General features: G+C 43.6%; 1 protein-coding gene across 1 annotated transcript in view; it reads right to left on the bottom strand.

Annotated features, from left to right (window-relative positions):
* Positions 1-927: 927 nt before the first annotated feature.
* Positions 928-15,909, bottom strand: part of Grem2 (gremlin 2, DAN family BMP antagonist) — a 79,318-nt gene continuing 64,336 nt past the window's right edge. The window contains exon 2 of the mRNA XM_051147936.1: positions 928-1,810. Coding sequence (XP_051003893.1) covers positions 1,300-1,809 — 510 coding nt within the window. The 5' untranslated portion in view covers position 1,810 and the 3' untranslated portion in view covers positions 928-1,299. The remainder of the gene's footprint in view (positions 1,811-15,909) is intronic.

Below are 15,909 nucleotides of genomic sequence, written 5' to 3' on the forward strand. Positions count from 1 at the left end.
TAGTTCAATTACAGCACTACCCTCTGTCTTTGCTTTGTATTTCTGCCTGTGCCACAAAATGTCTCAATACGATATATTCTTACATGCCTTCTAATAGAAAATATTTTTGGCTTAGTGTAATAGCCATGAAAACGGTACCAGGTCTCATCTCACATGTGCCTAACAAGCTTCACAACTTCTCAGTGACTCGTCTGTAGACACTATCTGTCCTGGTCTGATTTCTACACTATGCTGCTATGCTTTAGTGTCTTCTGTGATGTCATACTAAAAGTAAAATCATGACATTTCCCTTCTCCCTGCTCAAGCAGGAAAAAACAAAATGTGCATGGCAGTGACTGATCACTGACTTGGCAGTATTTCTTTGTAAAATACCTTTTCCACAGATCACTCCCTGCTCCACTCCTTATTCAGAATGGTGCTGAAAAGCCAGAATCCAAACATGTGCCTTGCTACATGAATAAGTTGATAATACTTTTAACCGTTTTTTTTACATGATAGGTCAATTATAAAACTGGCGTCAATACAGAGACCTTGTGTGTGATAACAGGCTAACTGCGGGGCAGGGCAGTGGGACTAGCATGCACATCAGAGTTCATCTTGAGTCCACAGATGGGGGCTGTGAGGAGCAAGAAAGAAGGAGTTGGTGGTGTCTAGAGGTGTGGAGGTTGGGTCTGGCCTGCTCAGCACAGTTCCTAGGAAAGTCCATTTCCTGATCCACTTAGCTCGCCTTGTCCTTGTGGTATCAGGTTCGTCCGGAGACCCCTTGTAGGTGACCATTTCCTTTATGGATACTGCCCACATCAGCATCACAGCAGCTGCAGAGCAGGGCAGTTTCCAGATAAGAAGAATGAATGCCCACACCACAGAGGTCTGGTGGCCAGCAGAAATTTGCGACAGAAGAGTGGTGCATCCTTCACCAGGGAAGGGTGGAGCTGGAGTGTAGGATGTGGCCAGGGAAAGGCTGGCTTTTCCACGTGGTGGAAACGTCAATCCCGGATTGACAGTGCATCGCCTGAAAAGTCCTGTCTAATTGCTAGGAGTGGAGTTTTCCAGCATCTTCTGTGTCCGAACCACAACTCGGATTGGGAGACACAAGTGTGGCCAGGGATGGGTCTGGGACACGTCGACAAAGCTCCACTTGCGGTCCACATTTGTGACAAGGACACTGTTAGCCCTAAGAGACGCATTTGCGGCTGACGGGGACACCGGGCAGAGTGTGAGTGAGCTCGACAGAAGTGGTGGTGGTGTGACCCAGGGGCAAGGGCGCTCATGGCTGAGCTGAATCCTGCCCCGGTGAGTTCACTGCTTGTCAGAGTCACTCAGGTTTACAGACATGCACCGGCAATGCTTCACCTTCTGGATTTTCTTGATTCGGAAAGGTGGGTCGAGACCGGGGCATTCGAGCTCCACGATGACAGAGGTGACGCGCTGGGGCTTGCAGAAGGCACAGGACTGGAAGGAATCCTCCTCCTTCTTCACGTGCCGCGGGATGTAGAAGGAGTTGCACTGGCCGTAGCAGAAGCGGTTGAGGATGGTGCGGCTGCGGCAGCCTTCCTCACTCACCGTCTGCCGCAGCGGCTGTGTCTTGCACCAGTCACTCTTGAGGTACTTCCGTTCGGTGACCACGAGGGCCTCCTGACTGGAGGCCAGCACCTCCTTGATTTGGTGATGCCATCTCTCCGAATTGTTGCTGCTGCCATCCTTGTAGGGCGAAGGGATGGCGCCCGCGGGCCGGTTCTTCCGGGCTTCAGCTACCTTTACTAGGACAGTCACCAGAAGAAGCAAGGTAAGCGAGAGTTTCCAGAACATCCTGCAACGAGAAAAGAGTTGGTCGGGATGGGTTATCTCGTAGTGAACAGCCGACTTTCCCTCTTCGTTAGTGTTTATGGCTGGATACCGAGACATTAAATAGTAGTACAACAGGAGGCAGCTGAGACGACACTACACACAACCCTTATAGCAAGTATGCCTGAACACTATTAGAAGGCCTTGCTGGGGTTTGAATGAGAAGTATCCCTTATAGCTTATGCTGTTTGAACACTTGGGGCCCATCTAGGGGGGACTGGCTGACGGAAGTTACGTATCACTGAGTGAGATAGCTGGTGCTACTCCCTGTCTCCTCTTTACAGTGTTACTGCTGAAGAGCCCTGCCTTGTGTTGCTGTCACAGCACCTTCCCTGAAGAGGCAGGCTGTATACCTTCTTTGTTTTTTTTTTTCCCCCTTAGAGATAAAAATCACTTTATTGTAATAAGCCACAAGAACAAAAACAAAAACAAACAAACAAAAAACCAAAACCAAACCAAAACAAAACAAAACAAAAAAAGATAGAGCCATCTTAATCCATTTCCCTCCTATAAGGATGCTGTTAGTAACAAATTCCACCCAAAAAGTTCTAAATGAGCTCTCCTTTCTCAAGATGGTTGGTTGGCTGAAAGAAACTTGGCGCAGACAAGACAAACACTCACAATTCCCAGGAACTAGGAACTGATACTCTGTGGATTAAACTGAAATGTGTTCTCTTAAGTGAACAAGACCATTCATTTAAGGGTACATTTGTGAGACTCGGCATCTGCTTGGATCCCCTGCCAGGTGGAGTCTTTCAGAGGACCTCCATAGTGGGCTACCTTCTGATTCCTTCTCTTCAACTGCTTCTGGTGTCTACTCGACTGGTCCTTCTGAATGAGAATGAGAATTAAACATTCTTCCTAGGGTCCCATTTGTTATTTAGCTTCTTTAGGGTCTGTGCATTGGAGTGTGGTTATCCTGTATCCCTTCTTACACTGTAAGCTAACATAAACCCTCCCTCCCTTCAGAGATAGCTAAGTCAGGCATTTCATCACAGCCACAAGAAAAAGGCCATTGATATAGCAGTAAGTTGAATGATTTCAGAAACAAAACAAAACAAAAACCAAAAAACATAAAGCCAGTAGTGTTGATGTAGCCCAAAGCCCAAAGCTCGGGTGGGTTAGCAGCGATAACAGCGCCCAGCATTTCTCTACAGGTGTGCACAGTGTGGGTTGATGCTGGCTTAACTGATTGACCTGAGAGTCTCTTCACAGCCAGCTCATTTGCATCTCAAACAGCCTTAGGCTCTACCCACTACTGATTCCCTGCTTTACAAAGAAGTAAACTGAGGCCCACAGAGGGTGAGTCCTCCTTCCCAGATTGTATACTTTAAGTTCTAGAATAGCTGCAATTTATTGGTTCTCAAGATATATCAAAAGGTTTTCAGTTTCCTTTCATATGTAAATGTAATTAATAGAGTTGCATAAAGCGGGTGTGACTGCTCTCCCAATTTCATGCATGAGGAAACAGGCTTGGAAAGGCTTTGCAACTTGCCAAAATTACAAAGCCTGTATATGAAGTATTAGAATGCAGGCATCCCAGCTCTGTAACCTTGGCATCCATGAATGTAGCTAGTTCTTTCTTTTAAAGTTGTGTTGAAATGCCTCTTCTAAATCACAGTGTGTGTCACTGTTACTATCCCAGGTCTAGGGTACAAGAGGCTTGCACATCATTGAGAAGATGGTTCCTTCCGTCATCAAGTACATCCAGGAGAGAACTGACACTGGAGTAAACGCTCTCAGAGGTTTTGCTAACACCAGTATTTTCCTGTTACCATTGTGCTGTCAAATATCCTCCAGATCCCAACGGAGCCCCCCAGAGTTTTCATGTGGAGGACCCTGTAGGAGGCAGAACCTGAAGCCTTTGTGGGTTTGCCCTTGAAAGACACTCAGGGATGAGCATCCCCTTTTCTCTCTTACTTCTGGGCTGCTTTCTCTGCCGCGCACCCCTCCCTTCATCTGGCACTCCTCCATCCATGGACTAAAACCTTCAAAACTGTGGGCCAAAATAGACCTCCCATCTTTTTCAGTTATCGCGGGTATTTTTTTTTTTTTCAGTAAAGGAAAAGTGACTAACAGTGAAAGCAATGGTCACAGGGGATGTGGAGGAACGAGGAAAATGTGCCTATGGTGCTCGGAGAAGAAGCAGGAATAATCTAGGTAGTTTGAAGTCTGGGGTCCTTAAGAATCTTAAAAGGATGGGATGAGTAGATGGCTTAGGGGGTCACGTGCTTCCCATGACAGCAGGAAGTCCTGTGTTTGGATCCCCAGCAACCATGTAAAGAAAAGCCTGGCATGGAGGCACACACCTGTGATTCCAGGCTGGAGGGCAGAGAGAGGAGGATTCAGGGTTCACTGGCTATCCAATCTCTAGTCAATCCCTGAGCCCCGGGTTCAGTGGGATCCATTCTCAAAAATAAGGTAGGGCAGAAAAATCCGAAGCGAATTTGTCCCAATGATGATGATGCTACCGGAAACACGGACTATTTTTGGAGAATGTGGACAGCATTGACCAACGAAAGAAACATTGGAGAACTGAGAAGGGGAGAATGGGCTTGCTTCTTCCTGTTACTATAAAAACATTTGTCCACCACAATTATTACATTTTAAGTCCAAGTTTCTTTTAAGGGCTTTTCTCACGCTTCCTTGGTTCCACACATGAAGTGTCATATGAAAATGGCCACACCCCCAGCAGACTCATGGCAAGAGTTGAGATTGGGGCTCACTCAGCTTATTGGATCTGTGGAGTGATTTGTGATCTCAATAGCCTCTTAAAAAGGAGAGCCTTTGGGTTCTATTTTAATAATTTCCAAAGTTATTAACATGCTAAGTAAACAAGGCCAGAGTTTTCCAGTCTCAGCCAAGAAAGATTCGTGGCCAGCCTTAGTCCGTAGCTCCCAGCTCCAACAACAGCTTATCACAAATTCTTGGTTCACATGCCTGTCCTTCCAGAGCTCCTCGCTGTTGTCAGGGAGAAGGGAGCTAAGACAGGCCCTGATCGATGCGGGGCAGAAAGTCTTCGTGTGAACAGCATTGGATGTGGTGATTAGTAACAGGCGTTCTTTGAACACTTGAAAAGGCGCGCAAACATCTGGCACTCATCCCTGGAAACCCTGTGTCCCAGAAACTGAGGAAGTAAAACACACTTCCAGCTTTCAAGAAAGGGAAAGCTATTGGTGAAATCTACATAACCGAGGCCAAGTCTGCCTCTCCTCCCCATCCCAACTCTCTCATGCACACATCTCATTTCTCCTTCACATGTGGCAGTAAGAAGCTGGGAAGGACCTGGCATCTCAGACCCAGGACGGATGAGGCAGTTGCTTACCTGTTTTGTTACAATGACTGTTGGGGGAGGGGTCCTTATTATTTCAGGGCCAGTTGAGCCAGCTGCTGCCACTGACACCTACTCTGCTGGCCCTTGCTCCTGTAAGGGTCATAGGAGAAGCGAAGGCACACACCCCTCTCTTCGGTTTATCATCCATCCCCCCCCCCCCCCCCCCCCACACGTCCTTCGCTATTCAGAGCTGTGGCTGGCACATAAGCACCTCGCAGAAATGCTGCTACAACAGCCGCCAGTAATGACAGCGCGAGGATACTTGGTTTTACTCTCTCATCTTGTGTTTGGCTTGTATCAGAAGAAACTCATAAATAACTCCTGTTGGTTTTATTAACCGTCCTCCTGGCCTGACAGTGTTGTCAATTTGCAAAGTATGCCAAGGCTATAAACGCCGATGGCTGAAGCAGATGAGGTCTGCCAATGTTGACTGTATAAAGAGAGACTTGGTAGTGGGAGTATTGCCCCTCAGTGAATGCCCGTGGGCCCGGCCTTTGAGGCCAGAGCAGGCTACCACTTAGGCAGCCATGGGTCAAGAGTAAAGAGATGCTCCATCACGAGAAGCTGATAATTTCTAGAAGAGGTGTGGCAGTGCTGAGTCACGGCTAATACCAACAAGCAAAGGCCAAGGACTCAGGGAAACAGGGCCCATGACTCCGAGAGTGACCCTGCTGGGTTTTAGACATCAGCGACACGCAGCACAGGTCTGGGTAGGAGTAGATGATAGGATGGTGACAGAACATTTTTTGTATCCTGAGAGTTCTGGAACACCAGGAAAGGATGAAGAAAAGCGTCTGACATAAATTCCTGTACTCTAGCCCACGAGGCAGACTCTAACCAAGCAAAACAAATGCAAAGCCAAACCCGCAGCAGCCATGTTAATCACCGTGGATTGTTGTTTATGTGTTTTCGACAGACACAGATTCGACAGACACAGATTCAACAACCAGAAGTTCTCCATCTGTCATTTTGATTCTTATACCACGAAGGTAATGTTTAGTTAGCTCCTTGTCTAACTCCCTAGAGACACATATGGATTTCCTTGGTCTCCCAGATCATCCTTAGCGTGGGGTAGCTTGTTGCTGAAACCACTTATCTAACCCTGGCAACTGTAAACTGAGGCAAACGGGTGGCCACGGGGCCAAAGCCGATCTGAGGTTCCCTTTTGTAAATTAGCTTGTGCTGGAGCATGGCCACACCCACTCATTTACCTTTTGACTAAGGCTGGTTTGGTGCTGTAAAGTCAGAATGAGGAGCAGAGGCAGTGACTGTGACGCCCACAAAGTTAAAAAAAAAAAAAATTCATTTATGTGTGGCCTTTTACAGAAAAATAGAGGAAATCCTGCCTCAAACCCTGCCCGTCCAACTTAGCTGTTGCCTTCTTAAGGTTTGGTTATTTGGCCACACAAAGTGCCCTTCTTTCAAAATTTCTAACTGTTCAATGTTCCAAACACAAGGGGATAGAAAATACAGTAAGTTCGGTGTTCCTATCCCTGAGATTTAAACAGCCTTGGCATTTCTCATCTTTATATTACTGTCTTAATTTGGAACAACATAATATAAACATATAGAACATAATATGATCATTACAGTTCCCTCTCTGGCTCGTTTGGAATGTCTTTTTTGACTCTACCAGCATTCTGCGTTCGGTCTGCAGCATACCACTCACAGCTTATGTTTTATGCATGGGTATTGTTGGAGTGTGTGTAATAAGTCTTTACATAAGTAACGTCACCCTCGACTTCCCATTTCAGAAATACATGCTTGAGATTTTACACCCATGGGTAGTTGTAGACATCTGTTCATCCCTCCGCTGGCTATTAAAATGAATCGTATCCACTCATCCTTTGTAGCCAATACTGCTACACTAAACAGTTTTAGTATTTGTTTATTTATGCAAGTTTTTTTTTGGTTTGTTTTTGGGTTTTGTTTGTGTTTGTTTGTTTGTTTAACAGGAGCCAGGGAAAAGCTGCATCATTGGCTGTGCTTAGGGTGATCTGGACTCGGTATCAGGGGTCCCTCTTAGAGTGCTTATGCCAGCATTCTTTCCCTAGGGTAGCTGGGTCTCTGCTGCAGCACATTCTTGCCAACACTTGCTATTACCACACATGACTTTTGCCTATCTGAGAAAAAAAAATGTGAAAGGTCATCTTATGATTAATTTGCATGTCTCTGATTGGAAAGTCACATCAGGTTCAAGCACAGTTGTCCCCTGACTACAGAGGAGAGATTGCAATGCCTCTGATGGCACAGACGTTGAAATATTCGGAGAGGCAAAGCTCAGAAGCCCTAACCATAAATCTCTGAAGTGTCATGAAAAGACTCAGAAGTGGCTAGCCATTTCAAAGCAGAAATATCAAGGCCTCCCACATGATTCAGGAGTTTGAAATCCAAATGGGTTGTTTTATTTTTCCAAGTGACATTGTCTGAGCCAAACTGACCAGCATTTCATCCCAGGAAAAATTCTATCTCATCTGAAAAAAATTACATCATGGTTTTAAAAGAAGATTTTTAACCAAAGGGGAAAACATGATATATGGTTATGTATTTTGATTTGTGGGTATCAAAGGTATCGAAGTTCTTAATTTCTGAGGGAGGTGCTGGGATATAGTCAGGATAGGCAATGCAACCCAGAGGCAATTGGGCAGCAGACTGTTCTATTCCACTAGCTCACCCTTAAGGGAATGGGCAAGGAAGTCCTATGGTAGCAGCTGTGACATATATTGGCAGGCATGGCGTCTGTTTAAGACCCATGCATCCAATCGGGAAGGGTACTGGTAGATGTCTGGGCTTTAAGCTTCCTGTACATGACCCAACATGGCTCATTGTGGTCTTCTTCCAGATTTCCCTCTATAAAATGGTGTTAGTTATCACCCAGCAGACCATGTGACTGTTAGGAGGAAAGTGGGTAGATCTGACATCAAGTTATCCAAGAAGTCTCCATGAGTTTTAGTTGACAGGAAGAGTAGTGCAGTCCACTGCGGGTTTTGTAGCTGGTGAACTGTTCTCCCAGACACCAGGCAGTTTTTGTTGCTTCCTTTTAGATAAGGAGCTCGGGCTGATACCTCCCCACCCATCCCCTCACCCCCTAGGGGCTGGCCACAGCACAGTGACTGCTCACTCCAGTGTCTTCCCTGCCCTGCCAGAGTGGTAGTGTGTTCCCAGATTTCTTTTCTCCAGGCTCATAGTATAGATTTTTCCTGTGTATCTATCCATAAAACTTAGGAAGACTTGTCAAAGATGCTTTGAGCAGTACAAAAGCTTTCCAATTCACTCTTATTCCAACTGCTTGGTTTTGCTTGCTTTGAATCAGGTTTTAGAAACGAAAGCAGCTTGTGGTAGTGTTTAACAAAATGGAACCTCCCTTTTACTTTCTCTGGACTTCATGAGAATACACACATATCTACTTTCTCTTGTCATGTCTGTTTTCCCCTTGATTTCTGTCTTTCTCTGCTTTACTCAACAGGCTAAAGTTCATCCATAAGGACTCATTTCCTCATGATGCCATCTTATTCTTCATTCATGCTATGACTTCAACCATTAGCTCTTTGCTCATGACTATAGACCCTATCCAACTGCCTAGCAAGCATTCCCCTTATGTCCCCTAGAGTCCTAGCTTCCATATGTCCTGATTTAACCATTCCCCATGCATTGGCGGCTCTCTGATTATTCCTATCTCAGTGAACACCTCAGCTTTTTCCTTTAAAGCAAAAAGCTGAGATTGCTGATCTACAGCTTCAGAACTTATGTCCCTAGTCACTCTCACTTAGAAGAACCATACTTCTGTTCAGGCATTGAATTCTAAGTTCATAACGAACCTTCCACATACCAGTTTGTGGAAAGTTGGTTGGTCCTATCCAGCAAGCTAGCCTCATCTCCTTTCAGTTAATTGGTCTTAACCTGGGCAGTGGTGCGCTGCTGGGAAAAAAAATTTTCCTAGATGAAAAAGACCTCACCAGACATATATTTATAGATATATATGGCTATGCAAGGATTTGATACCTGTTCTAGTAACATTCACTGTCAACTTGACTCAGCATAGAATCGCTTGAAAAGTTTTAATTGACTAAGCTTTATCCGATTGGCCTGTGAGGCATGGTCTTCATCGTTAATTGGTGTAAGAGGGCCCATCTGCCTATGGAGGTGCCATTCCCTAAGCAGGTGGTCTGTTAAAAGGAAGCTAGCTGGGCCTAAGCCTGAACAAGCCATAGCCCCAGCCAGCAAGCAGTACTCCTTTAGTGTTTCTGCGTCAACATATTGCTTGAAGACTCCAACCTCCCTCCCTACGACTGTGGCCTAGAACTGAGTATCAAACAAACCCTTCCCTTTATTGCTTCAGGAACATTACTTGTCACAGCAACAGAACGGAACCCGAGCAGTGCCTGAGGCTGTGGGGATCCTCCTTGCAGGTATGCATGTGAGACAAAGTATCAGGCGGTGACAGTATAGAACCCAACAGGAGAGCAGTGGTATTCCTGTTTGTATAGATAAGCCCATGAATCTAATGGGGTTTGATTACTGCCTGCTGACCTCTGTGCTAGATACTTTCAAGATCAATCTTCACTGTGTGTCTGTGTGTGTGTGTGCGTGTGTGTGTGTGTTTTCTGAACAGGTTTTCTGTGTAGCCCTGACTGGCTTAGAACTCATTGTGTAGACTAGACTGGCCTCGAACTCAGAGATCCGCCTGCCTCAACCTTCCGAGTGCGAGCCCTGAATTTTTAAATTACATTGGTTTGCTGGAAATTTGAGCTTCTCTTCTCACATACGTAATCCATCCACAACACTTGTTCACACCTCGCTTGTGGGTGTCTTTGGTCCTAGGTCTCCGTCTCCTGACCTTGATGATAATCTGTCTCCTCAATGGCCTCCCTACTCCCCATTCTCAGACTGAGCAACATTTCTAACCAGAAACTGACTAAATCAGTCCTTTAAATTTCACCCTTTGAAAGTTTCCCTTTGCAAATTCAACCTCTTTGCCAGTTTGCAAAGGCCTTCAATGATCTTTTTCCACTTCTTGTCTCATCCCATACCATCTTTTCACCTATGCGAGTGGGCTTTTAAGCATCTGTAAATCTATCTCTTTTTACTTTTTATTTATCACATGTATGCCTGATGCATTTCCTAGGGTCAGTGTTAGTCATTGGGTGTTATTTGAATATTATTTTCATTGTGAAATCGTTCATGTTTCCTAAATTATCTCTGTTTCCTGTGTTTCTCATTTTTTGTAATTGCTTAGTTACAGCCAACAGACACAACATAGACACTGTATGCAATATTTTCACCCCTATTTGAATGTAAATACTTTTGGAAAACAAGTTTTAATCTTTGTTTCCACAGCCATTTATGGTGGTTATAGAGAATGATTTGGAATATTTTTTTTTATATGTGATGAACGACTGGATGAGCGAATGGGATTTACCTGTGTTTTATAAATGTGGTTCATTTATTGGGTTTTGGAGACAGGGTCTCGTGCAGCTGAGGCTGGCCTCAGATACTGCATGCTATTCAGGTTGGCCTTACACTTCTGATCCTCTTGCCCCCACCTCCCCATGGCAAGAAACACAGCCATGTGCTACCACACCCCAGCAGATGCAGCTTTTAAAAATTATTTTTAAAACTATAAACAGGAGGTTGAAGCTGACTCAAGCTTTTGGTAGAAATGATACTTGTTGCACAGTCTTCAGAAGATCAGTTAGTACATATCTCACCATCAAACCCAGGAGCATGCACTTCTGACAATTCCCAAAAAGCCGTTGCCTATGACTTAGTACTTATCATCTCACAGCTTCCTCTTCCCCTTCCACTTCAGACTGCTGTCCATCCCTCCTTACTCCTTGGACCACTGACCTCATATTCTCTGCAACCTCCTCTAACCACTACAGCAACTCTGCTCGGTATCCAAGTTTTAAACAGGCATCTGATTTGTTCCAATGGGTGCTATGCCCAAGAGGAGTTAAACCTTAAATGGCAGTCAGTACACAAACCCAGAAGCTCCACTTGTTGCTTCCCTCCTCAAAAGATGGGATAGGAAAGGTGACTATTTTGAAACAAACAGGTTCTATTTCCTGCCCCTTTGGGCTTTCCCTTCTGTCCCCCTAACAACAGAAAGGGATTGCTCCCACCCAGCCCTACTCTTACCGTTGCTCTTTCTCATTTTACTTTCTAGAAATAAGAAGCGTTCATTCACAAAGCATGCACAACAAGAAACATCTCCTCACACTAGATGCCTCCGCAAAGAGGTAGGTCACAGAAATGTGTAAGTCTATCTTTAATAACTAGTTACTAAGTTCATGGAATAATTATGGCCACTGAATAAAAAGTAAAACATATGCTTTCTTTCCCTGAAAAGAGTGGCAGAACAAAAAGTAAAACACAAGTATAAAACCTGCTAGAATAGCAAAAGTGAAATGCATACTTAAGGAGAAAAACATTACGTAAAATTTTCTTTAAAGGGATATTTTATATGTACTTAAAAACATGTAATAATATTCATGAACTACCTACACTATTTAGATCCCTCTAGAGATATGAAGAGGAAGGATTTCAATTTGAAACACTCAATTTGAGATATTCTTTAATGACACTCACTGCAAAATTTAGATGTCCACTAAAAAGCCAAAAGTTATATTTAGAAATAACGACATTGGGGAGTCATACAATAATGCATGCAGCAGTCTACTATTACATTGCGTAAATATGAATAGTGCAGTACTGATGCTGGGCAAGAACACTAACTCACCCTCCATTTCTTTAGTTCATAAAAAATTTATATCCCTATATAAATGTTGGGAAAGCGCTCAAGCTCCATTCCTCTCTGATTCATTCACTTGTGTCTCTCAAGCTCTGTAACCTCTCTTTCCTGACAGTTTTTCAAAATACTTAGTTGGCTAATCGGTCTGAAGAGACTGGAAAACCCTGTATTAAGTAATCTAATTGAAACAAGAAGTCTGGTTTGGTTGGTGTTGCTTCTCAGGCACTCTACCTCCTTCGAGTTAGCCGCTATTGACAACTTATGCTGGACTCAGACAAATTGGAGGGCAAACCCAAGGCTCTGGACCAAAGAAAACAAACATAATCAGAGACAACCAGGAGACTTGAAACATGCCAATGGAGAGGGAGCTATGGAAAAACTGAAGAAAAAAGTGTTGAAAACATATTAAAAATGAATACTAAGAGTAAAACCACTCTCTGCTCACATGCCCTCCATAGGTGGCACTTTTGTTAAAGCTGTGTGCATTAATTGATCCATTTGTTCATTGTCCATGCTCTGTGCACCTCCCTGAAGTTTGACACATAACAAGAATTATTAGGATCCTAGAGAAAGAAAAAAGTTACAGCAACCTTGGAAACAGAATTTGCAGTTGGGTTTTTGAAAAGAGCCATGCCATCAAAACTCCTGGCCTAAACCAAGGGCCTATGGGGAGAGAATGGAAGAGAACATTTTAGAAAGTTATGTTTTAAAAGATCTAAAAATAAGGAAGAAGAGAAAATCTAGGTTATTAAACATCAGTCAATTGGACATTGGGGGTGCCCCTGGGTATTTATCATAAGAGATCAGAATAGAGCTGTTCCCTGGGGACAGGAAGTCTATATGTACTAGGAAATAAAATGCCAGCAGAGATGGGTTGCAGGAAGTAGAGCTGTAGTTCTTTCTGGCTGAGGTAGGATAGAAAGATAGCTTGCCTGTGAAGCAGAAGAGAAATGGGATGAGGATGGTGGGGTAAATTCTGGGACAAACAGGCTTTCCAGTGCAGGGCAGTAAGGAGACCCGGCAGGGTAACCTTGCAAAAGCAGGAAGAAGAAAGTCTGTCAGAAGTTAGGTGAGACAACATGTTTAAAAGCTCCCCTTTCTGGTGAGCCCATGAGTCCCAAAGCACAGTTCCAAACCCATGGTCACACAGATGGCCCTGGTTAAACCCACTGGGTCCTAACACAAGCAGAGACAATGTGGAAAAGAGGTGTCTAGGGAAATATGGGGTATGTGAGGCAGGGAAGATGAGAGATAGGATGAGAGTAACTTAGAATTCATTATATGCAAGCATGACATTGTCAAAGGAAAAACCTAATTAATGAAAAGTAAATCTTTCCTGGGTGGATGGCTTTGGGTCCTGGTTGATGGATGAGTTCCAGAGAAGGCAGATGTGGACAGGAGCAAGCTTGGAAAGGATGGAAAAGAAGGCAAGAGGAAAATGATTTGCTTTCCAATATTTCTGATATCCTTTCACACATTCAACAAACTAAGTAAGTAGACTATTGAGAAGGATGAAAGGTGGTTTTCTTTCTTTTGATGATAAGGATTAAAGCCAGGGCCATGTGCATGCTAGTTCTGTCACTTAGATACACTCCCAGCCCTCTTTCCCCCAAGTAGTGTTATTGACTTATTCCCATATCATATTCTTTGCCTATTTATAGCACACCACCTCCAGCCCCACGCCAATTCTGTGCACATGAGACTCTTATTTTTCAGCTCTAGGAAGATATATTAATGATTCAAATGTTCGACACACAAGCAGAAAGGCATGATTCCCATTGCCAGCATCCTTGTTAAAAGCTGGGCATGGTGGCACATACTTTTATAAAAATCCATGCACTGGGCAGGCAGAGGCAGGCAGATTCCCAGAGCTTTCTGGCCAGCAACTCAAGCCTAATTGGTGAGCTCCAATAAGAGACTCCTGTCTCAAAAACAAAACAAAACAAAACAAAACAAAAAAAAAAACCCAAAAAATCAAAGGGGAGAGCTTCTGAGAGATGACACCCATCGTTGACTTCTGCCTTCCACATGCACACACACACACACATACACACACACACACGCACAAATGTGTACTTTCACACACCAGAACATGCAAGAGTTCTTGCACATAAACACATATACATTCTTTTTTGTTTCCATTTCATAGGCTCTGTAACATAATGAAAAAATGTAGGCTGAGTCACTTTGAAACAATGGACAAAATGAATCAAACATCAAGCTGCTACCTGGCCTTGATTGACGCTCACTCTACTTTTTCTGTGAATTGTTTTGTCTCCCAGTGATCAACCTTCTCCCAGCATACCTGACTTACTGGTTCCCTCTGGTAGAAAAACTGCACCAGAGTAGAGACCAAGTCTACCGTATCCCTATAATTTAGCACATGTCTCACCACATAAAAGATGGGCAATGAATACGTATGGAGCAAATGAATGGAGATCAATATTTTTGAGAAATTACAGATGTTGCATTTGCTGGTATTCAAACATCCAGACTATACGTGATATTTGAGAGGGAAAAGTCTGGGAGGTTAAAGGCATCATTCCTTTGCTTTTTATTTGGGAAATAAAGCAAATTTAAGTGTACCATTCATGCAGCAAATATTTACTGAATGCACATGTGCTCATGATGTTTGGTGTCCATTCTGCATTTTATAACTCTCTGTTTAGATCTTTGCTTAGATCAGCGTAATTATAAATAATGTAAACAAAATGGACTTCCATTGAACTTTTGAAGTATTTGCAGAGAATGTTTCTTGTTAACATCAAACAGAACCACTTCTACCTTAAGCCAAGCTTATCAAATATTTTCTAACATATTGTTTCCAAATAATACTGGCATGTCTTTTCAAGAGCAAATTTCACAATATTTGTTATTGGTATGCAATACAAATTCAATAAAGTCTCTTGCATTCTTTAAATGTTGCTATAAACCAGATAGACCCAAGAACTTACTAGAAATGCAGACCCTGGATGCACACAGTGGAAGGAATGATGCCACTCTCCATCTGAGTTAGACCCTGAGAATTGGCATTTTTAATAGACACCCCTATTCTAATCACAGTCAAGATTATTTATCCAAACTGTAATTATCTGGGCTCTGGTCCACTGGTAAGGGTAAACTTCATTAATTATGTCTTCATTAGTAAAGATCAGAAACAAAAGAGCAGGCCTACAGAGAAAGCAGAGATGACATTAATGCAAAGAGATTGAATAGCTCTTCAGGACAGTTGCCTGTGTTTAAAGCAAAGAACTTTTTTAGTGACTGGTGGTACAGAGGTATATGTGTGTGTGTGGGGGGAACCCCCTTTATTGTCTATCCTAAGTGCCATGCTGTCTATAGGAGTACCAGCAAAGTGGACTGAGTGGTTGAGAATCCTAGAACCTGGATTACTGTCCCTCATTCACCCATATGCAGAGTCTTTCCCAGGAACCAGATCATTCGATGCTGCAATGCCTCCAATTGTGTCTCTTTTTCTCCACTTTTTCTTGATGTCCAGATCTTTCTCAGACAAGATACACTTTGTGAAAAGATGAAAGAGCCGGACAAGAAAGAGGCAGATGGCTCAGTGGCTGAAGTACTTGCTACAGAAGCATGAAGACCACAGCTTGGATCTCCAGCATCCATGGGAAGAGTCAACCGGTATAATGCTGCCTGCCTGAAATCCCAGCACTTGGGAGGTGGAGATGGGAACACAAGATAAGGTGGCTTGCTAGAATAGCCCTATTCGCAAGATGTGGATCAAGAAACCCAGCCTCTGTAAATAAAGCAGAATGATCAAAGAAGTGACCCAAGATCAGCCTCTAGCCTCCACACAAACAACTCACATACATGCACATCTGAATACACATGCATCCACACATGTCCTATTAAGCACTCAAGCACACATCACACACTCACATACATACACAGCAAAAGAAAATTGATACACAGATGATCGTTGTTAGAGGGCCCATAAAGGAAAATCTATATAGTCCTA

Source organism: Acomys russatus, chromosome 6 (assembly GCF_903995435.1).
Source record: "Acomys russatus chromosome 6, mAcoRus1.1, whole genome shotgun sequence".
NCBI classification, from domain to species: domain Eukaryota; kingdom Metazoa; phylum Chordata; class Mammalia; order Rodentia; family Muridae; genus Acomys; species Acomys russatus.